Genomic DNA, 22,950 nt, shown 5'->3' with positions numbered 1-22,950 from the left:
AATGGATAATCTGAAAATAATTCATTGTGGGATCAGAAAACCAGGGTTTTCTGACCATCTGGAATCCATCATCTTAGAAGAACAAATATACAACCTGAAGGGACTGCGTATTGCAATATTCTTTAGAAATAATAGTGATACGTGGCAGGTCTTTGAGGAAGTGGCATGTTCCACTAATAAATAATTATTAATCAAAGTGTCTGATTAATAGATGAATATATTAAACAGAAAAGGGCAGAAGACTGAGGATTACTTCAGCAATCATTTCATTATTTCAGGAGTCAAGTACAGTTTTTATACAAACACCACAAACATGTCTTTTGAGCTGTTTTAACATCCAAATCTAAGATGACACTTTCCCATACAGTATATATGTGTTAGTTCTCTAGAACAATAAAGAGGAACCAAGCAGAGCACTGAGGCTTATAGATTCTCTGTTCTAAACATTAAAGCTGTTGAACAGAAACCTTTTAACATTTACAGAAGTGTAAGCAGTGAATACCTCTACTACAAAACTTCCTGTAAGACCTTCAGCTTGTCCATATAAGGTATGAGACAGAGACTGAGACATATGTGCTGTGATGATGTTAGTACCCTTAGGAGGTTTCATCCTTGTTCCTTTTGTTATTTCAAAGTGTGATCTGACTTGTGGTGCTGAATTGGAGGAAGTGGCATTACGTTTCCCATGGTAAATTTAAGGAAGCTACCATTGATGAGACGCCACCAGGATGTCAATACAATTCCATAAACTCCTTTTTCCATAATGAACAAGGTCAAGAGAGAGAGCTAGGGTTGTTTTTAAGCATCTAACAATCACATTTCTACTTTAGACTTTTCTTCCTCATCTCTCACATACAAGAAACTAATCCCCACTAGCCAAAAATAATAAAATGAATAATTCGACAACACTGTGCAAGACTTTTCTCTTTCACTAGCTATATTAGCACTTTTGTGAAGGAATATTAGGACCACAATAATATACATTTAGGATTTTTGTAAAAATTTAGCATGGGATTCTACCTCAGTTGGCAATTTTACTTTATTACAAAACAAATTATAATTTTATTTATTTATTTTTAAAAACTCATTGAATTGCATTATTGAAAATTCTCCTATAAACCATCTTTCATTATAGCAAAGTTGATTTCCACTCTTGAGGTAAGATATCAGTACTGCCCATGTCTGGAGCTGGAACTACACTGAACAAAAATATAAATGCAACATTTGTCTTTGCTCCCATTTTTTATTGAGCTGAACTCAAACATCTGTGTATGTAGAAACATTTTCAGCAGACCCATGATTCTCAAATATTGTTCTCAAATCTTTATAAATCTGTGTTACCAAGATAATCCATCCCAGGTGTGGCATATCAAGGGACTGATTAGACAGCATGAATAATGTACAGGTGTACCTTAGACTGCCCACAATAAAAGGCCACTCTGAAATGTGCAGTTTTGCTTTATGGGGGGGCAGAAAACCAGTCAGTATCTGGTGTGGCCACCATGTGCCTCACGCAGGGCAACACATCTGTTGCATTGACTTGATCAGGTTGTTGATCGTGGCCTGTGGAATGTTGGTCCACTTCTCTTCAATAGCTGTGCAAAGTTGCTGAATATTGGGAGGAACTGGAACACTGTCGTATACGCCGATCCAGAGCATCCCAAACATGCTCAATGGGTGACATGTCTGGTGAATATGCTGGCCATGCAAGAACTGGGATGTTTTCAGCTTCCAGGAACTGTGTACGGATCCTTGCAATATGGGGCCGTGCATTATCATGCTGCAACATGAGGCGATAGTCGTGGACGAATGGCACAACAATGGGCCTAGGGATCTCGTCACGGTACCTCTGTGCATTCAAAATGCCAGCAATAAAATGCACCTGTGTTTGTTGTCCATAACATATGCCTGCCCATACCAGAACCCCACCGCCACCATGGGCTACAACGTTGAGATCAGCAAACTGCTCACCCAGACGACGCCACACACGCTGTCTGCCATCTGCCCTAAACAGTGAAAACCAGGACTCATCTGTGACCAGAACGCCTTTCCAACGTGCCAAACGCCATCGAATGTGAGTGTTTGCATACTCTAGTTGGTGACAACGAACTGCAGTCAGGTCCAGACCCCGATGAGGATGACGAGCATGCAGATGAGCTTCCCTGAGACAGTTTGTGCAGAAATTCTTTGGTTATGCAAACCAATTGTTGCTGCAGCTGTCTGGGTAGCTGGTCTCAGGCGATCCTCTAGGTCAGCGGTTCCCAAATATTTTTGTTCAGTGTATTTAGTTAACTTTGCTATACCAAAGTCTTTCCAGAAACAAATTTCACCACTTGGCTTTTGCTCTGGGCTTGGGAAATACCCCCAAGCAAACACTTAGGGTTTTATTTGAAGTGTTATTAACATTAAAAAAAAAAAAAAAAAAAAGTTTATGTTAATAACACTTCAAATAAAACCCTAAGTGTTTGCTTGAAGCTTAAAGTTTACAGACTTAGTTTTAATATAATTTCAAGTTTACTTGCCCACTCTTCATTTGGACCATTATAGAATTCTGTCATATTTACTTTTTTACAACATTGAGTGCCATGCCTCTCTTCTATAAGGTCTCTGGCTTAGACTTGAAGAAACTTAATCCAGACATTCTAGTAAGAATCTAATAAGTCTAGTAAGAACAAACTTTGCACAACTCTCTATTTAATAACCCCTCGCAAATTGTAGTCTTACAGTCTTTCCTTGTGCAGAACAATGAAAAAAGTGCAGTAAGTAAGCTTTTTGCTATAGTTTCACATTTAGAAGTACAAATATAACCTTTAAACCCTGGAGGCAGGGAAATTCAAAACAAAGCCTGGTGCCTTTTTTTTTTTTTTTTTTTTTTTTTTTTTTAAAAAGAGTCATGTCTCTTTGATTAAGCAATGAGGCCAACTGGTACTACTGTAATTAAAATGGGTGTAGCATTCTTGTGCCTTTTCCATTTCATGTTTTGCAGAGGTGACTTTTCAAAACACTTAGGACAGCAGTGGTTAGCATTGTCACTTTAAAGCAAGAATATTCTGGGTTTGGGCCTTCTCTATGGAGTTTGCATGTCTTCCCAGTGTCTGTTTTTTGGCAGACACTCCAGCTTCTTCCCACAATTCAGAGGGTTAGGTGATTTTACAGTAAACTGGCTGAAGATGTAAATGTGAGCATGAACAATTGTCCATATGTTAACCCTGTAATAGCCCAAGACCTGTCCAGGGGGATCTCCCAATCCCACTCACAACCCTGAATTGGATAAAGGGAAGAAAAATGCATGAATGGGGTAGCGCTTTTATGTTTTGCTAGATTTTCTTGAGTCTTGCTCTGGGTTTGTGGACACAAGGTCACCCTTTGCATTTCTACATTGCAAAAGAGTGTCTAATACATCAAGCACAAATTTGTTGATTGACCTCAACTTTCAAGGGATCAAGCAGGGTCACCTTTGAACCATCTATATTTGTAAGTGTAGCTGTGACCGTTCTAAAAATTCTCCAATAATAATGTGTCTTCTTCACCTGAAGCTTTCACAAGACGTGTGATGTGGCGAGGAGAACGTAAAGTTGTGTGGGGTCATTTATGACATTTGTAAATACAGGCACTGGGCTCCTTTCAATGTAATTTTTTATTTATTTTATTTTTTAGAATTAAACCTATTTTGAAAATCCAAATATTTTTGATTGTTTCTGCATCATTTTCTTAGTTACTAGAAGCAGCTGATTTTAAAACTTAAGTGTATAAGTTAATTACAGGCTAGGATTCTTTCATTCTTTTGTGGAGTTCAGAAAAAATAAATAAGATTAGAAATATAAAATCACTGAAAGATCAAAATAGTAATATTGAGGTGTCAATAAAACTTTGGACTCACTCTGTTTGTAGAAAATCCCAGTTGTGATGAGAGTTACGAACAGGCCCACTGACAGAATGCACACCAAGCACATTAGCCTCCTCTCCATCCGTGTCCTGCTCGGCCAACACGAGGAACGGCCGTGCAGAAGACTCACCTACACACATACACAAATCTTTTAGATGGCTTTTTAAAATTCAAAGCCACAGACACTACTGCATGAATGACACACAATGAGTGTATTTACTTGTGAACAAAAACTGGAAAATATTGTGTCTAGATAAAGTTTCTCAGGGATTTGATGACAGGTATGGTTTCACAGCACAATGGCTTCTCCATTAGTCTCCTCAGCCCTCATACACTGAAAGAGGTCAAGCATTCTTTCATTGTTTCCTCACTAATAAAAGCACAGTTTACTTTTGGCCTAATATAAGACAAGACAACGCTGAACTTTATCTGCTGCTTTTGGTGTTCACCCTTTAAATGATGAGTTTACTGATAACGATCTGTTGAAAAGTGGCTCAAAGACTTTGACTCCAAGAGTCACTCGTATCCTTCAATGGACACATTACAAACTCTGGTCAGTCTGAACGAGACTCCTATAAATAAATGGTGACTTTTGTTCATTCCACACACTACACCATGTTGAAGCCAGGTATGCCAAATCTATAAATCTAGGGATCAGATTTGCTGCTATTAGTAGACATTTTCACAAGGTTAAAGATATTTAACCAGCTTTAAAAAAAAAAAAAAAAAAAAAAAAAAAAACTACAGGCAGATGTTGTTTTATTACAAGAAACTCACAGACCTGTCACAGGTTTAAACGAACTTAAAACACCTGAGTTTCCTAACGTGTTTGCAGCCTGTTATAATTCTAGACAACGGGGAGTAGCAATTTTAATACATAAAAATGTTAATTTTACAGTACTCGATACAGTTATAGATCCAGAGGGTAGATTTCTAATTATTAAACTATCAATATTGAACAAAAAACTATGTATTGTAAGTATATACGGTCCAAATGTTGATGAACCCTCATTCTTCCACGGATTTTTTAGTGCACTCTCTGAACACCTTGATTGCACACTCATTCTTGGCGGTGACCTCAACCTTGGACTAAATGAAGACATTGATAGGCTCAACACAACAGGAACTCAGCGCAATTGGCAGTCCACAAATATAATCAAACAGTATATGAGCGACTTTGGTCTTTGCGATGCATGGCGCTCTCTTCACCCCACCAGTAAGGAATATACTTTTTTCTCGCATGTTCATCACTCTTACTCTCGTCTGGATTATTTTTTGGTCAGCAGCTCACTGCTGTGTGACATTTCAGACACTGAGATTCATCCTATAGCTGTCAGCGATCATGCTCCTGTATCTTTAACACTAATGCACAAGAATAACACTACGCCAAGAAAAAACTGGAGATTTAATATATCACTACTTAAAGATGAAGACTTTATTAAATATTTTAAAAAGGAATGGACTTCATATTTAGACTTTAATGACACTCCCGGAATATCTGCTTCTGTTCTATGGGAAGCAGGGAAAGCTGTGATGAGAGGTAAAATAATTTCTTTCTCATCACACAAAAAGAAAGAAAACAAAAATATTCAGGAATTAGAAAAAAAAAACAAAAACAAAAAAAAAAAACATCAAATCACTAGAAGAAGCCTACGCGTGCGACCAAGATCAGGAAACATTGAACAAAATATGCAAAACAAAACTAGAATTAAATGAAATTATTAATAAAAAAAACAAAAAAAAAAACAAAACACACAATTCCTTATACAAAGACTTCGCTTGCAGAATTTTGAACACAGTAACAAATCAGGTCGATTTCTAGCTAACCAGCTAAAAATAAATAAAGAAAAAAAACAACTATATGTGCTGCTAAAGATTTATCGGGGAACATAATATATGATCCTGAAAGAATAAACAACATTTTTAGGGATTTCTATGAAACTTTATACTCACCACAAATAAACCCATCTAAAAATGAAATTGATCTGTTTCTTGACAACGTAACTCTTCCAAAATTACTAGATAGTCAAGCAATGGAACTGGATTCGCCACTGACGCCAAGTGAACTCCAGGAAGCCCTGATAAGTATGCCCAATAATAAGGCTCCAGGTCCAGACGGCTTCCCTGCAGAATTCTACAAAGAATTCTGGATAATTTTGGCACCAGTATTCCACGGCATGTTGCAGGAAATCGAGGAAAATGGCAGACTACCACCAAATATGAATTCTGCCAACATTAGTCTCCTGCTAAAACCAGGCAAAGACCCTTTATTTCCCTCAAGCTATCGTCCAATTTCTCTTTTAAATGTAGACCTTAAAATAATCTGCAAAGCTCTCTCAAAGAGATTAGAGAAAATGACCCCCCTCTTAATTCATCCTGACCAAACTGGTTTCATAAAAAGGTTGGCACTCCTCAACAAACACTCGTAGATTACTTAATTTAATAGACTACTCATACGATAAAAACATCGAAACCATAATATTATCTCTAGATGCAGAAAAAGCATTTGACAGAGTTAACTGGAAATTTTTATTCGCAACTTTACACAAATTTGGTTTTGGAAACTCTTTCATAAACTGGATAAGAATATTATACAATTCCCCAACGGCTCGTATCAGAACAAATGACCAGACATCCTCCAGCTTCTATCTCCTGAGGGGCACCAGACAGGGATGCCCACTCTCCCCTTCACTTTTTGCAATTTTTATCGAACCTCTAGCAGCAGCATTTAGACAGGCTACAACAATTAAGGGCATAAAATGTAAGAACATAGAACATAAAATCAGTCTCTATGCGGATGATGTGTTGCTTTTTCTGCAAAACACACAAACCAACCTCTCTGAGGTAATTACTTTAATAAACTGGTTTTCAAGAGTTTCAGATTATTCAATTAACTGGCCAAAATCTACAGTTCTCCCCATTAACTGCTCCTTCCATAACTCTTCCTCTGCCCCACTGCAATCCGGAAATATTAAATATTTAGGTATTAATGTCTCTCCTAAGCTTTCAGACTTAACTAAATTAAACCACATCCCACTTCTAAAGAAAGTAGAAGGCGATCTGACTAGATGGAAATCTTTACCCATATCACTCATGGGAAGGGTCGCCACTATAAAAATGATGATCTTGCCAAAAATAAATTACTTATTTTCGATGATCCCTAACAAACCATCACAAGATTGGTTCAGATCTCTGGATTCATATATTTCCAAATTCCTTTGGAAAGATAAACCCCCGCGTATCAGCTTAAAAACGCTACAAAGAACCAAGGATAGAGGAGGATTAGATCTGCCTAATTTTCACCAATACTTCTTAGCCAACAGGCTTCAGTTCATCTCAGAATGGTTAAAACATACCCTCTTAGTTGAGCCCTGGCTAGATGTTGAACAGGCACTATGCAAGGATCTAGAGATTTCAGACCTACCATTTATTAGCTCAAACATCAAAAGACATGAATGCTTTAAAAGTATCAACATCAGCTTTTCTCTGACAGCATGGTGGGAGTTTCTAAAAATAACGGAGTCTTCATTAATCCCATGCAAACGTACACCTATCTGGAATAACCCTGACATATTACAAAACAATAATATGATTAATTTCCCAGAATGGAGTTGTAAAGGAATTAAATACTTAGAACATATATTAGAGGGAACAGAATTTATTCCATTTGACAGACTAGTTGCACAATATGGGATCAACAAGACAAGATTTTTAGAATATCAACAAATTAAATCCATAGTAAAAAAGAAATTTAACCTCAGTCAAGTTGAATTACAAACACCACTAAGTGCGGCACATTTTCTTACTCTTAAATCCCCCAAATTATTATCTAAAATATACAGAACACTTTCTAAATTAGATGAATCAATATCCCTTCCTATTGCAAAGTGGGAAGCAGATTTATCAGTCAGCTTAGACCAAAACTTCTGGTCTCAGATTTGCTTAAAAACCTTTAAATTAATTAAAAATCCCAGTCTGCAATTAATACAATACAAAATACTACACAGAGTGCACTATACAGGTCATTGGATGTTCAAGATGGGCTTTACATCTTCCAACAACTGCTCACACTGTCAAGGCAATACACCAGACAATTACATCCACGCTCTTTGGTTCTGTCCACCAGTGCAAAAGTTTTGGCGCGAGATATGTGAAGACTTATCAAAGTGTCTGAAATGTAACATTCCAACCTCCCCCTTAGTGTGTTTACTGGGCAGCTTAGATAATGTCACTTCAGAAAAGAATATAGCCCATATGATTTTCACTGCCCTATGCATAGCCAAGAAAACAGTCCTCATGAACTGGAAAAATAAAAATAATCTTAATTCTAACCAATATAGAAATTATCTATTAGATTACATTAGTCTTGATACAGCCTCTGCCACCACATCAGATCAATTGCTCTGGACTCCTTTTATCAGCTCCATCACCTAGTGGGGGTGGGGGGGTCATAGTTTGGTCCCGCCTTCACTGTTGTGATTGGTGTGGGGGTAGGGACAGGCTTAGGGCGTCGGGGGGTTCCCCGGAGGCATCTTCCTTGGGGGGCTCAACCCGGGGTAGCGGTTGGGGGCTCTGTTGGCTCTCAGGTGACTGTTTCCTCGCGGCTGCGTGCAGCGGGGCTAGGGGAGGGTCTGTGCTGACGGACGTGGGTTACTGACCTGGTAGCCTGGCTGCCCCTGGGTGGGTCCGGGATGGGCGTGAGGTTCTGGGGGCGCGCCGTCTCTGGGCTGGGGCGGGTGGGTGCATGGGGGCCCGGCCCTGGAGCAGGGTGCCGCCGGTGCGTCGAACCGCCTGGGGGGCTCTTCAACTGGTGGGGGAGATGGTCACATCTTGCAGGAGCTTTCCTCTCTTCAGGAACTCTCTCTGCAGGAGGGGGAGATACAGGAGAGGTGGAGGAAGATCTCAGCCTGGGCGTTTACCGTCTTATGTAGTCTGGAAGATGAGTGGATGGTGGGGTGGGTGCAGTTTTCTCTGTGGTGGGGTTGGGTGGACTGTCCCGGGCTCTGTGGGGCCGGGAGGCGCTGCTGCACTGGGCCCCGGTCTGGATGGGCCTGGGCCCCCTTTCCCTGGCGGGTCGCGGAGTATGGGGGTGCCTACTGGGGTCAGCGGGGGAGCTGGCCCCAGGGAGGGGTTACCTGCCCCTCCCTTCCTTCCCTCCCCATCTCCAGCTGCCTCTCTCTTCCCGCTCCACCACAACCACCCACACATGCAGGGCCTTGGAGTAGGGGTATGTCACCAGGGTGCAGAGGAGGCTACCCCCCCCTGTCCCCTTCTGGCTGCCTCTGCCTCAATTTTATCCCACAACTTAGACATTCACATTACTCACACTCTCATTACACATACATATAGGATCTTGGGGGTGGGCACGATACACGGAGTCCAAATTACCATCAGGGTGTACACCTCACCCCTGGCGTCGTTGCCCACCTCTCAATTTTAAATACACTTAGACATTGAGGGCTAGCAGGAGGGACCATGCGCTTACCTGCTGCTCCTTGGCAGGTAGCTCCATGCCCTTCTGGGTTTTAATTGCACCTTAGAACACACATGCATCAACACTACAATGAGCGGGTGGAGGGAGGTTTGGAGTCTTCTCCCACCCCCATTCTCTGCGGCCTGCTGGAGCGGGAGGGCTAGGTGGAGTTGGCCGTCCGACTGCGGTCTGGAGTGTGGGGCCTCCCTGCTGCTACGGAGTCGGGGTGGTCTGCCCCCCCCCACCGCAGGGAAAAGGGTAACACCACCTGGGTCTGGGTGCAGTTCCCCCCTCCAGGGGCAAGGGTACCTAGACCCGGTTTGTAGAGTACGCTTGGGGAGTGTGATCGTGTGTACAGCGTCTCTTTATGTCTGTCTCCACGTTGGTTGAGTGTGGAGTGAGTGCATATGAGAGCATGAGGGTGGGAATGGATGTTTGTGTCTGTGTGTGCCTGTATGTCTGTGTCTATATGTCAGGTTGGGTATCAGACGCCACCTCTCTGGGGACACCTCAGGCCCTCCAAGGTTTGGAGGCCTATCTCCACCTACCACCACTTCCCCTGCCGGTGGCGGACTCCCTCAGGTGTCGGTGCGTTGGTGGTTCTTTGTGTGTGGGGGTGGGCGTCCGGGTACACACCGGCTCACTCCTTGACGGCCGCTTATCGGGGCCTGGAGCCTGGGGCTCGCTCGGGCCCCTTCGGGGGTGGGGTGCCCCCGCCCTCTCGGCCTGGGGCTCGGTCACTCAGGTACAGCTGGCGGCCGGCGGAGTTCACGGGCGCGTCACTGCAACTCCCCCTGGCTTCTGCTCCGCGGCTGCTGAGTGAACCCTCATCTGGGACTCTCCTCAGCTCTTACTGGAACAGTGGCGCGGCTGCCCCTCTGTTGGTCTTCCATGGTTTCTTGTGTTCTGGGGGCCTCTGGATGTCTGGAGTTTTGATCTCCTCCATACCTGCTTCACACCCTGGAGGACGGGGCTGTGGCCCCCCCACACTCCCTAGCAGATCGTTACATGGAGAAACCTTTGGAATACAAGCGCGCTGATCCACACAGGTATGCACACGGGTGTTCACTGCTCGTAGACCCAAATTACACCTTTCTTGGCTGCTACTTCGAAGCACATCTGTCCTGCGTGCTGCACAACAACATTGAATATTTAGTATTTACTGCTGTTTACACTTAGCTAGATTAATGCGATGGTGTTGTGTTTAGTATGTTGCTTTGTTTTTTTTTGGCTTTTTTTGCTTGTTTTCTATTCTTCTCTCAACAGGTGATCCAGGAGATTTTTATTTTTTTTCTCCCCCCCCTTTCTCACTGTCCCTCTCCCCTTCTGTTTTTCCTTTCCTTCCTCTTTCTTCCTCCCTTTCCTATCTCTCACTCATGTCTGTCCCGTCTGTAACATCTGAAAATAAAATATAATAAATAATAAAAACAAAGATCGACCAAATGGACCAATACGGCAATGCCACGATGATCCATTTGGCAAAGTAAATCCATTGGGTATCCTTGTTGGTCTTCAGACAACAATTCTGATGGCTAAAGAACCAAATGGGACAGGCGGAAAAAAACAAACAAAAAAAAAACAAAAAAAAAAAAAAACACATTTTCACAAGTCAAATTAAAGTGTGATCGAAGCAAAGGCGGCTTCTTAATCCCAGAGCCTTAGTGAATGAAGCAGGTTTGGTGCAGAGCTGCATTTCTGAGCACAATTGGGATAATCACTGCCAAGTCTTTCTCACCTGTAGTTTGCCACAGTCTTAGGAAGCTACATTTCATTTCACAAAAATAAAAACCCCACACGTTATACTTGAATCTAGGCACAGTTTGAACACAGTTTCAATCCTGGTTAAATAAAGCACCTAAAGAATGAACGAACTGCACAAAGCAGTGTCTGTCTGCACTGTATGGACATGAACAATACACTGTTTAACTTAAGGAATGAGGCCAAATGCTCTATCTGCAGTCTCAGTAAAATCCTTTATACATGTTGTGTTCTTTCATAAAGCAGAAAAAATACAAAGGATTTCACACTTAAATGCTTCAGTGTCTGTGCGCAAAACCTTCCTTGTGTGAAAACCATAAAAAAAATAAAGACAACTTCATCTCAATGGGGAGAAAAAAAGCAACCAATTTCATTCTGTTTGAAAACTAAAGTCAATTTGTGGAATATTCTTGCGTTGTGGTCTTCTCTCTAAGACACAGGAGACAAATCATTTTTAAATTTTACAAGTAACAATTAAGACATTTGTCCAAACATTAATATTTGCCAAATTGCTGAAATGTTGTAAAATGATCTCAAAATGCTGTCAACCAAATACATGAGTAGAAGGGCAGTAGCAACAGCATACTCTTAGTGTTTTGATTATGGCTTTTTGCATTGTTTTTACTACAGAGAATAACATTTCCAGGATGTTTCTGCAAGGCTCCTGTAAAATACAAATACATGCTGTTGGGAATTCTTTAATTTAGCTAGCTTTATCATTTTTACTGTTGACATGGTTAATTTGTGCTTGATGCCACACTGAAAGCCAAGCAGAACAGTGGAGGCAAAGTTCAGATTTCAGTATTGCTTGAACTATAGACCGTTTTCAGTTATAGCACTGATAATTTTATTTTACAGGAGTTTTATTTTGTCCCCACCATGAATAAAATAAATAAATAATAAGATGCAGCAATCTGCACCCAACATGTATGAAAATGATAAAAATGACAGCTATGCAGTTATCCATCAATTCATGCCTTTTCTTAACTGCTTATCCAACCAGTTTCAGTGGACTGATACCAGCTGATGCTGGGTGAGAGTTGGATGCACCCCGTCCATCACTGAGCAAAAACAAAATGCCGTCTCTGGACAGAACTGGATGAAACCCACACAAGTGATGTGACCACAGTTTTTTTTTTCTGGTGACTTTTTCTGGAAGAGTTTAAAGCCTTTATTTTTAACTTATTCATTAACAGTATTCCAGGGGATCCAAATTTAGTTTGAGAACTACAGACACTGGGGAGGATATGTCCCAGCTCACTAGCGGTTAGGCCATCTTTCGTTCAACTGTCATGCAAATATACTCACTAATCTTATAATCTTCTATTTCATACACATGCTCAGTTCAGAATGAGGCCTCTATTTAGATGTTTTGGCCAATGCAACATTACATGAAGACTTCAAATTCCTTCATAAATCAGAATAGGAATACATTTCTAAGTACTAGATATCTTAAAGTTCCGGATAGACAAGTTAAACTAATACTACGGCTAGAGTGGCGGCTTTTATTGAACCACTAAATGAGGACAGCTTGCTTAAAAAGAAAAAACTAATCATAAGCATAAGCCGCTGTTGGTTCATCTGTAATTAAAAATTTAGAAAATGTGTTGTCTTATACCAGGTGCAAAACCTCAACAATTACACACTTACCCACATGTTCTATAATAATCCAGTACCAGCACCAACCTGTTTCTTAGGTTTAGCCCAAGGTATTTGCATTCTTACCTGCATGGGAGCTGATGGGTAGATATCGTCACTGGTGGAGTCCACCACGTCCTCCTCGTCCAGAGTGGCTCGCCTGTATGCGGACATCTGAAAAGTCAAATTAAGAAAAGACTCTCTCAGAGCTTCCATGTTGCTTCAAGCATCTAATAACATCCCACTAACGTGTGTGAGAGTTTTTGCGTGCGGTGTCTGTTCTTCAGGAATTTAAGGCAGAGTAGGGTTTCCCTCTAAAATCCATCAGGAGAAAACAAAATTATCCGGTTTACTTCTTTCACTCACACAGCAAAACTGCTTGGGGGAAAAACAAATGGAACATAAAAAAAAACAACAGCCTTTCAAAGCACTTTTCTGCTCCCTCCAGTTCTCTCAACACCTCCAAACACCCCCATGGCTTCAGGCAGAGAGACCCTGCAGCAAACTTCACAACAGTAGGAAAACCTCCTCCTCCTGAAAGTACGATCTCCTTGCGCTTCTCCTCTCCCTCTCTTCCTGAGCAAAGTTTCTGTAGACTTCCTTTTCAGCACGGTCTGTGCAAACACGGCAACAGAGAAGCCGGAACTACTGAAAAACGGGAAGTAGCTCTGACTTTTACATGACTGAGACTGAGTGTATGGTACAGATTGTGTGAGCGTGCGCGTCTATGTGAGTGTGTGTGAAAGCACATACTCAAATGTGGTTTCACTTAGATTTGTGGAGGCAAGCGCGCAGTTGTAGTTCACGCCCTTTGTCTTTTCTATAGGACACAATGGACTGGGAGGAGGAGCACAGAAAAAAAACCAACAACAATCTTTTACATACATGCTCAGTTTCTTTTGCAATTGTTACCTGAAAGTCATAACAGCCACTTCTTCTCATGTTTAATCCCTCACCCAAAAAGGGGCACAAACATGAAAAAGCTGTTTTAAAAAAGAAGCCAACCGGAAGGGAAGCTGTGAGTATATATGCTGGGGAGAGTGATTATCTGATTGGGGACAGGTGTGGTGGAAAATTGGAGGGAAACGTAAGAAGGACCAGAAGCAAAGCTAACAGGAATGAACATGGTCCAAGGATTACAAAATAAATCAGGAAGTGACAGAACAGAAATCCTGCACCATGACGTGTAAGTGGAACCTGTCATCGGTATAACCTAAACACATAAGACAAAGAATATCTACAGCTGACCATAATAATGGATTGGATTTATATAGCACTTTTCAAGGCACCCAAAGCACTTTACAATACCACTATTCAGTCACTCTCATACACTGGTGGAGGCAAGCTACAGTTGTAGCCACAGCTGCCCTGGGGCAGACTGACAGAAGCGAGGCTGCCATATCACGCCATCGGCCCCTCTGGCCAACACCAGTAGGGTAAAGTGTCTTGCCCAAGGACACAACGACCAGGACAGAGAGCCCAGGGATCGAACCGGTGACCTTCCGGTTACAGATGCGATTTCCAACCCCCTGAGCCACGGTCGCCCGACCATCAGCAGGCATTCCTTCTTTGGGAAGTATATGTAAAAAATAAAAGAAAATGTATCATGGCTCTATTTATTAAAGCATAATGTCTGGCTGATTTAAGTGGGTAAGCGACACAAACACCAATAATGCACAACCACACTAACTTTCCGTTATAAAAAGAAAAATAACTTGAAAGGTAAGGTAATACTAAGAATATTTCATAATAATGTATAGAAATAGCACTTCAAAGTTTCCTTTATGAGCTGGAGTGGGAAGCTGGTCACCAAATAACAAAGAAGTTTAACCCTAGCTGAGGCTTGCACATGGATCCATTTATTAGACAACACATCATATTGCAAATCATTTTAATCTGCTGAAGAAGCTATAAAGATTTTATAAAGCAGCTGCTTTATTTTTGACCTGTGATGATGGGAGGGAGAGCAATAAGGTTCTCATAGCATTGTGTCTAGCACTGTAGCCTATTTTTGAATCTGCCGCCCAGCTGGAACACATGTTCTTCCTGTGGGTACTCTGGCCCCCTACATGAGTCCAAATACATACATGCTAGCTTAACTGTTGATTTTAAGTTGGCCGTGGTTGTGAATGGCAGCGCGCATGATTGTCTGTCTCTCTAAATGACTGGCGACTAGCTAAGACCCTGAACTGAATAAGAAAAATTGGATGAATGGTGATGCTTTTATGACCAAAAGAATATGAGCAGGAATGTGAGCAGGGGAAATTAGCTTTCTCTGAAGGGTGTCTCGGCTAAACCTCAGCATGATTTAGTACTGTGCTAACTATATAACTGTAAGCAAGAGACAGTTACAACTTTTATTACACAGAGGTATCCTCCCTGTGTTACTCAATATACTGAGGTTATACCATATAATGCTACCAAACAGCCCTATCACAGCTGTTGTGGTCTGTATGGCAGAAACATGTAGTTATATTACTGTGAAGGTGCACGTCATTCTGTGGTGCAGGGTACAGATTTAAACCATAGCTGTCTATCCTTTCATTTTTCAGTGCTTATCTAGGTTGGGGTCACAGGGGTAGCAATTTAAGCAGAGATGGCCAGAACACCCTCTCCCCAGCCACCTCCTCTTCCAGGGGGACACCAATCAAGCCTGGTGGGTAGGGGTGGGACGGCTCCTCCAGGTAGAACATGGACAAATGGGGACATGGAATATCAGTTAAATCCTACAGTGTCAACGAAACTGGATACACGATGGATGGACATAAAGAAACTTTCATGAATGACTTATATAGTGTTTACGTTTTTATTTAGTTTTTAAGATTTATCTCGTTTATTTTCTTAAAAAGCACTACTTTCTCATGTCTCCTGTATTTCCTTTTTCTTCACTCTGTGTCACTACCACTCACTTCCTCTTTTTCAGTGTCATATGTGTCTTTGTGTGTTACTTTGCCACTTTTGTGATTCCCCTGCCCCACCCTCATTAGGTTCACCTGTCTTCATTTATTTTCCTGTCTCGCCCCGTGTCACTGGTTAGGCTGTCTGCTGTTCCACCTGGTGTCCCTCCTTGTGGTCTCGTGGATTACTGTGGTGTTTGCACAAGCCTTTTGGACTTTGTTTAGACTTGTAATTCTTTTTTGGGTGTCAATGTTGCAGCTAAACCTGCCTCTTGGGTTCTACATTTTTGACCTTTAATCACATTTAAAAAACTAACACACAAAAAAAATGTTAGTGGTGGTGTTTAAATTAAGCAAAATTTAAAACCCATCTGAGTTTATGAATGTATTCATAGCAGCCTGTTTCACAATAAATCTCAAATATTTGAATAATTGGACATCATTTTTGGGGAATATTAAACTACACACCACAGTATAGTTTCTTGCTTGCAATTCAAAGAGTCAATTTCCAAATGTTCCGATTATTCTCAAAGGCAATGTGCAATCTCCAAATGTTGACGTTACGCTACGTGGAAGCGTATCTGTAACCGGAAGGTCGCCGGTTCGATCCCTGGGCTCTCTGTCCTGGTCGTTGTGTCCTTGGGCAAGACACTTTACCCTACTTGCCTACTGGTGCTGGCCAGAGGGGCCGATGGCGCGAAATGGCAGCCTCGCTTCTGTCAGTCTGCCCCAGGGCAGCTTTGGCTACAACCGTAGCTTGCCTCCACCAGTGTATGAATGCGAGAGTGAATGAATAGTGGCATTGTAAAGCGCTTTGGGTGCCTTGAAAAGCGCTATATAAATCCAATCCATTATTATCATTATTATTACGTCCAGATGAACAGAATCAACTTTTGGAGAGTTACTTTCCTGGATGGTTGATTGCAATGCGCAATCCATTTTTAAGAGCTAATTTGAAACTTCCAAACCTAAGGAGCTACTTCCTATCACTTACAATTCATAAACAGATCTTTTAGTACAGCGACTGACATTACACAACTTTGTTTTCTAATACTCCCCATAGCCTGTTGCCTCAGAATTACTGGCTCCTATTGATACAGCTTTTCAGGCGTTTCTGGTAACAGGAAAAGATCAGAGTGGCAAGGAAAGCGTTGACTGGATTGCTGCTTTTATTAACAAACTGCGCCACCCAGGTCACTTTCAGCAGCTCTGACATTGAACTGCTAGCTGTGAGGTTACACACACATTACATGCTCTGGAAGTTTTTAAATGCCATCTTGGTTGTTGTTTACATCCTGCCTCTGCCAACCAGGCAACCACGTGTAAAGTCATCTACTCTGTTGCAGCAAGACTCCAGACTATGCATCACAAAAAGTTGTCTTGCTTGTCTTACACAAGTAAGACTGTAGACTTTTGGGTAGTAAATATACATATCTGCAGTTCACTAGTAAACACCTGAAGCACAAGAGGCCAGAGATATAGATCGTTCTTATACTACAATTTCAACACTGTTAACAGGACAATGATTAACTTCAGCTGCCTGTCAACCCGGTAAATGTGTCACCACAATGCAAAACGCCACAGGGGGATATATTAAAAACATTTTTGCCTGGAGTATTTTGATCATCAAGCATATAATCAGACTCTAAAATAGCACTTTTGTCCAATCTTAGTTTTTCCCCTTGTGGGCACAGTTCACATGTTAGCCTTTTGACCAAAAACCAAACCCGCGACTGAAATAAATGTTTACTTGATTAAGACTTTATTAGATTGTCTCATAAGCACAGCCAGAAGGTCAGATCCTTTCTTTTAGTTCCCACTCGTCTCTCATAAACAAAAATTGATGTTCCTACCACAAAAATCCTCGAGAATTCCATGCAAACCAGGAGCACAAATTCCTGTGATTCCTACTAAATCTTGGTTTCTATTAGATGAGATTTATGAAATGAACCCCAATGGGAGGAGGGGAACAGTTGAAGTTAAACTGAAAATTTGTTGAGAAAGAGTGTTGGATTTGTTGGTACTGCTGTTCTTGGTCGGCTGCTTGCTGCTTAAATAGTTGTACATAAATAAGCCAACTTAAAAAAAGAAATAGTTACTGAAGCAGAAGGAAACTGAAAAAAAAATTAAATTAAAAGGCTTTCATTCTGATCAGTAGTATAAAACTTACTAGGGAAGACACTGATACCAGCCAATAACTGTTTGGGGACTTTTATTCTGAAATAAAACTACTGCTTGTTGTTGTCCTCATAACTTCCTAGATCTAACTAGGGGCTTTATTATAAAAAAAACATATCAGGCTTACATTAAGAAGGAAAGTGCTTTCTTTAAAAAAAAAAACCAAAAAACAATAACTCAGCGTTTTTATTTTGGAAACTGGATATATTTTAAAGCACACTGAGCTTACATTAAGAAACCGGTGGCTTTTATTTTGAAAATCTGACACCAAGACCCACGCTGTAGCAGTCGTCATTGTGTTTCTGCGACAAACACTGCAGGATTAGTTGCATGCCAAAAAACAAACAAGCAAAAAGGATGATTCTACATACTTTGCAAAAACCATCACTGTGCTGGTGTGTTTATGAACTCCAATAAAGGGCTGGCAGCTGGCCTGCTGGGTCATACAATCAGCTTATGAAAAAATGGAAGGACTAAAATGATGAGGGGAAAGAGGTAGGGCAGAATATGAGGGCATAGATACACTTTCAATTATATAAATGGTTTCGAATGGCCTATAGCTCAAAGCAAAAGGTCTAATGGGGACATTGACGTTTGACTTTCTCGTTTGACACACATACGTTTTGCTCCATCAATATTTGACCTATAACTCATTAAAGGATTACAGCTGTTCCATTTAACAAAAAAAGCGCCTCATGAATTAAACAAAGTGAGTGTAACTCAACAAAATTATATGCAAAAAAGAAAAACACCCCGGTTTAATCATGTAGTCTGCTTTGGATCACAGTGCAGGATAACAAAATGCAGTATTTACTGGCACTGTCCACGTTGTTGCTGCACAGGCATTCCTGTGCACATTCACTGTTTCTGAACACTTTCCTGGCAGCTAGAGTCTGTGCAGATGTGTACGCACAGATTGCCACACAGATTGAGTTGAATCACTACATAGTCACAATACCACTTCCCCTTTCCTGTTAATATTTTGTGACCAATAAAGGCCTCTTTAATTTTCAAGAAATGTGAATTGTAATACTTGATGCAATACTAATATACACTCATCCACACAGACCTGAAAGAAAGAGTTATAAATTATAAATATGAACCTTAGGTCTCTCCTGCTCACAAGTTCCTGTTGATGCCCTTTCTTAAAGGAAGTCACGCTAAGTGACAAGTGGGAGGCATATGAAAACATAAAATGATGCAAATCTTACACTAACAGTCTGTGGTCAAGGTCAGTTGTGGACACTTTGTAGGAAATCCCTAATGGTGTCCCACAGGGCCCAAAGATGTCTTCCCAAAGTAAAGCCGACAGTATGCGAGGTAAGTATCCTCCAATTCTTGGAAATGACGGGAGACTGTGGCCTTTGAGGGAGAATGTAAACCCAACCATGCGTCAGTAATTCGTCACTGATCCTGCAAACCAGACGATTATTTGTAGCACTCGGGCATTCTTCCAATAATAACTTCAGTGTGTTTGTGTTTAGAATTGGGTGCTGCATGCGCTGTGGCGTGCAGAGTTTGACAGTTTATTAGCAAAGAAACAAATGCGAGTAGGACGAGAGGAAAAAGAAAATGTGTAAAAAATGTCGGCGGAAGGAGGGAGATGATTTAAAGTTTGTCTGACATGAGCTGGCAGTGCACCCATTCGGCACGGGAAGAAGTGTGCCCTGGTCAACCACTGTGGTAAGCCAGCGAGACGCTAGGTCTGGATGCAGCTGCAGACCACATAAGATCAGTAATTAATGACTACATGCTAGAAACAAGTTACAATATAAGCCTAGTATCCTGCGCAAGAGACACGTGTCTGTTGACTTCTGTTTATCAGATCTGAATCATGCTGTGCTGTCATGCAGAGATGAATCTCAGAAGACTTTCAGCAAGAAGCAGAGAAAAAAACAGGCTTCTTTCCAAGCCTAAAGCTCTTTGTTAACCCATTGGTGTGAATCCAAAGTTCAGGAAAAACATTCCAGGAATACCACCCTGTCGAACATAAACATGACTAAACATCCTACTATAACAAGTACAAACTTTTTGATCCAGTCCAACATATTACCTGATGAGAAACTGGCTGAACACACTGCAGCTGCCTCTGGCTGTGTTTACTGGAATACTGCAATTCAGTGCTCGCGGCTTCAACTTGTCAGCTGAGTTTTCGACCTGTGCCTAATGTTCGCATGTTTACGTAGCAAATGAAGCAAAGAAATTAAACTAGGAATAATGCCTGGTGCAGTTATTCCTAAAAGGAGCCACCAACCACTTAATCTTTTGTGTCCAGGCTCCCGTTTCTGCCTGAAGGCCGCTGATAAGACAAAGTCATCTCAGGCTGCAGCTCTTGATCCCTGATGTCAAAACAGCAGTGGAAATTTATTTTTTGTCACAGTGCAGAGACAATGTTTCCTTTGGGGAAAACACCCTGATAATGACCCCCCCCCCCCCCCCCCCCCCACACACACACACACACACAAAAAAAAAAGACATAAAGCTACTTTCCCAGGCTTTCCCAGCTCTGATTGTTAAACTAAGCTGAAGAGCTTTATGAGAATCATAACACTTCAGGCCTATTTTTAGTGTTCTGTGTATGCCTCCTTTGACAAAATAAAGAGCTTGCATTTTCTCTCACATGGTTTTTAATATGCAGGTTTCAGCTCTGAAATTCTTCAGATTCCTGGTTAGTGTACGACTCCAACTCATTATTCTGTGTACTTTTCAGGTACTCTGACGTATGTACGGTGATCAAATATCAATGAGCCAGGTCTTGTTTCGCCATCATGCTGTGTGTCTGCTGCAAGTAACCAAAGTATTAAGTTCAGTCATCCTGACCCTGCATGCACACAAGTTAAACGTGGTAGAATAATATTTGCCCTGATACATATAATATGGCATATTGCTATATTTCAATATAGTTCTCATATATGATTAAAGCGCTCCAAGCAGGACCTTTTTAGCATAAGGCCAGGATTAAAAGGAGTGGCACACGGAATCTTGCACCAGCACAAACAGATAACAGCAGATTACCTGTTCCTGCTGTTGTTATGGCATCCTGCAGCACACTCCTGATCACACCTAGGTAATGAATAACTGGGTGAACCAAGCTCCCCAAGTGCAACACCTCCAGAGCCTTGTAAACATCTTTAAAGCAATCAATCACCCAGGCATGAAACTGTACAAATAGTTGCCTTCTGTGCCAGCAATCAACAGAGCAGTATTTCAAACAACCTAGATATTGATTTTAACTTGAGTTTGGACTGGTTAATTGCTACATAAATTAAAAAGAAAAAGCAGTGAAAAGCAGAAGTAGCTCTCAACAGAGAGGAAAAGGAAGTGGCAAAAGGACATGAAAATCAGGAAATCCAATTCCTCCTAAAGCTGAGGTTAAGGTGAAGCAATCTATTTTAGGAAGAATTTGCTTTAAATTTGATGTAATAACTTGAAACTTTTATTATGGTTGCGTTGGTCCCTAAACACAAGCAGAAAACATTCTGGATAGTCTTTTAAAGAAAGTTTTCACTATTTAGTTCTTCACAGTACACAAAGAGGGGGGCAGAGGCACAAAACAATCAATTTTTTGCCTCTGTATATATAATAAATTCTTACAAATGTAATCTCAAATACGCTGGTTGTAGAAGTTGTGGTGACTAAAATGTCACATATGCACAGGTCAGTGCAGACGGTTGAGCATGTTAAATGGTACATGGAACGATAGGATGTTGAGGTTGACTCACTAAACGCACCCCTGGGTATTTATGAACACAACTTTGCTGACTCAAACGTGATGTGTGTCAAAGTTAGTAGTAAAAACCTGAGAGGCTGCAAACAAGACTATTAATGCAACATATTTGAATATGGCAGCAAAGCCCCAAATCTCTATTGGATAGTTACTGTCAAATTAAAACCCACAGCATGAAGCTAACCTAGAATAAGGCCACTAAACTCCATGCAAGGCTCTGTATGCAGCCTGCTCTTTAGTTATATAGGAAGCACAGCCACACATTTGCATTAACATTTCCTTTAAAAACAGGGTTTCTTCCTTTAATGACCACAACCTCGCAGTAGTTTGTAATAATTAGTCTCTCTTAATGCGTTACTGCGCACAGTCCAGTTGTGTAATTACACTTTTAATCAGTATCGCGTGTAGCCAGAGGACGTCTTACCGTGCTCTCTGTTGATCTGCCGCCACCGCCGTGACTCTGGTGCGCTTTCTGACCGTGGGACAGTGAGCGATCTTCAGCTAAAACAGCCAAAGAGCCTGCGCTTCATTGTCAAGATAGTTCACGTCCCTCTGAAACTTTCCTCCACTACGCCTCTACCCCGGAAATCAGCACATTCACGCCTAGAGGTTTCAAATAGAAGCACTCAAACTGAAATGAGAGGCGTCGGCAAGAAGCTGCTCTCTCAGCATAAAAACATCAAATTGGTTTTTAATGGTAAGGTTTAATAGTGACCTCTCTCTTTTCCCCCGTATCTGAGTTGTCACAGTAGCCTACATAGGTTAGTAAAAGATAAACACTAAAGAGTATTAGCCTGCATTACTAAGTTAACCCAACATTAACTAAGCATTTTGGTTATGCTGAACTTGCCAGAGCAATGATATCAATATAACTGCTGATGAATTAACTAAGCTCGTGTAACAATGTATCAAAAGTTCAAACAACCACCAAAATGTATGCTTGTTCTTCTAACGTCATTAACTTTAAAATCCCAATTCAAAAGTTTGAATTTTTAAAATGTAATTATTATTATTATTATTATTATTATTATTATTATTATTATTATTATTATTATTAATAATAATAATAATAATAATAATAATAATAATAATAATAAGTACTCTTTATATCAGCTTTACTCACCTTGAAACACTTTGGTGTAACAGCTAGAACAGTTCCAGCATTTTTTTCCTCCCAGTAGTCCTCATATTGTATTTTACTTCAGTGATACATGTACATCATGTTGTATCAATTGTTAACATGCAGAGTTAAAATTTTACACATTCGCACAACATTGAACTTCTGAATATATGACCTTTGACTGTTAACCGATATCTCTGTTCATTTTGAAGCCTTGACAAACTGAAAAAATACTCTAAAAATACACCAAGCACCCCCAAAACAAATGCTATT

General features: G+C 40.9%; 1 protein-coding gene and 1 pseudogene across 3 annotated transcripts in view; one reads left to right on the top strand and one right to left on the bottom strand.

Annotated features, from left to right (window-relative positions):
- Positions 1 to 22,118, bottom strand: part of ece1 (endothelin converting enzyme 1) — a 31,068-nt gene extending 8,950 nt beyond the window's left edge. Inside the window, exons 1-3 of one of the 3 annotated variants that reach the window (XM_085274877.1) lie at positions 21,982 to 22,118; positions 12,843 to 12,929; positions 3,881 to 4,016 (exon numbers count right to left, since the gene is read on the bottom strand). In XM_085274877.1, the coding sequence (XP_085131003.1) occupies positions 3,881 to 4,016; positions 12,843 to 12,929 (223 nt within the window). In that variant the 5' untranslated portion in view covers positions 21,982 to 22,118. Of the gene's footprint in view, positions 1 to 3,880; positions 4,017 to 12,842; positions 13,445 to 13,667; positions 13,738 to 21,981 lie in introns of those variants that run through there. The other 2 variants (XM_085274876.1, XM_085274874.1) reach the window with 2 other exon arrangements.
- On the top strand, positions 1,571 to 3,293 carry LOC146574866 (uncharacterized; annotated as a pseudogene).
- Positions 22,119 to 22,950: the final 832 nt, after the last annotated feature.

Source organism: Mchenga conophoros, linkage group LG5 (assembly GCF_057382185.1).
Source record: "Mchenga conophoros isolate Kocher_MC1m ecotype Shallow Benthic linkage group LG5, M_conophoros_male_GT1.1, whole genome shotgun sequence".
In the NCBI taxonomy this organism is placed as follows: Eukaryota; Metazoa; Chordata; class Actinopteri; order Cichliformes; family Cichlidae; genus Mchenga; species Mchenga conophoros.
Note: the sequence above shows the minus strand (reverse complement) of the source record. Positions and strands in the feature narration are given on the sequence as shown.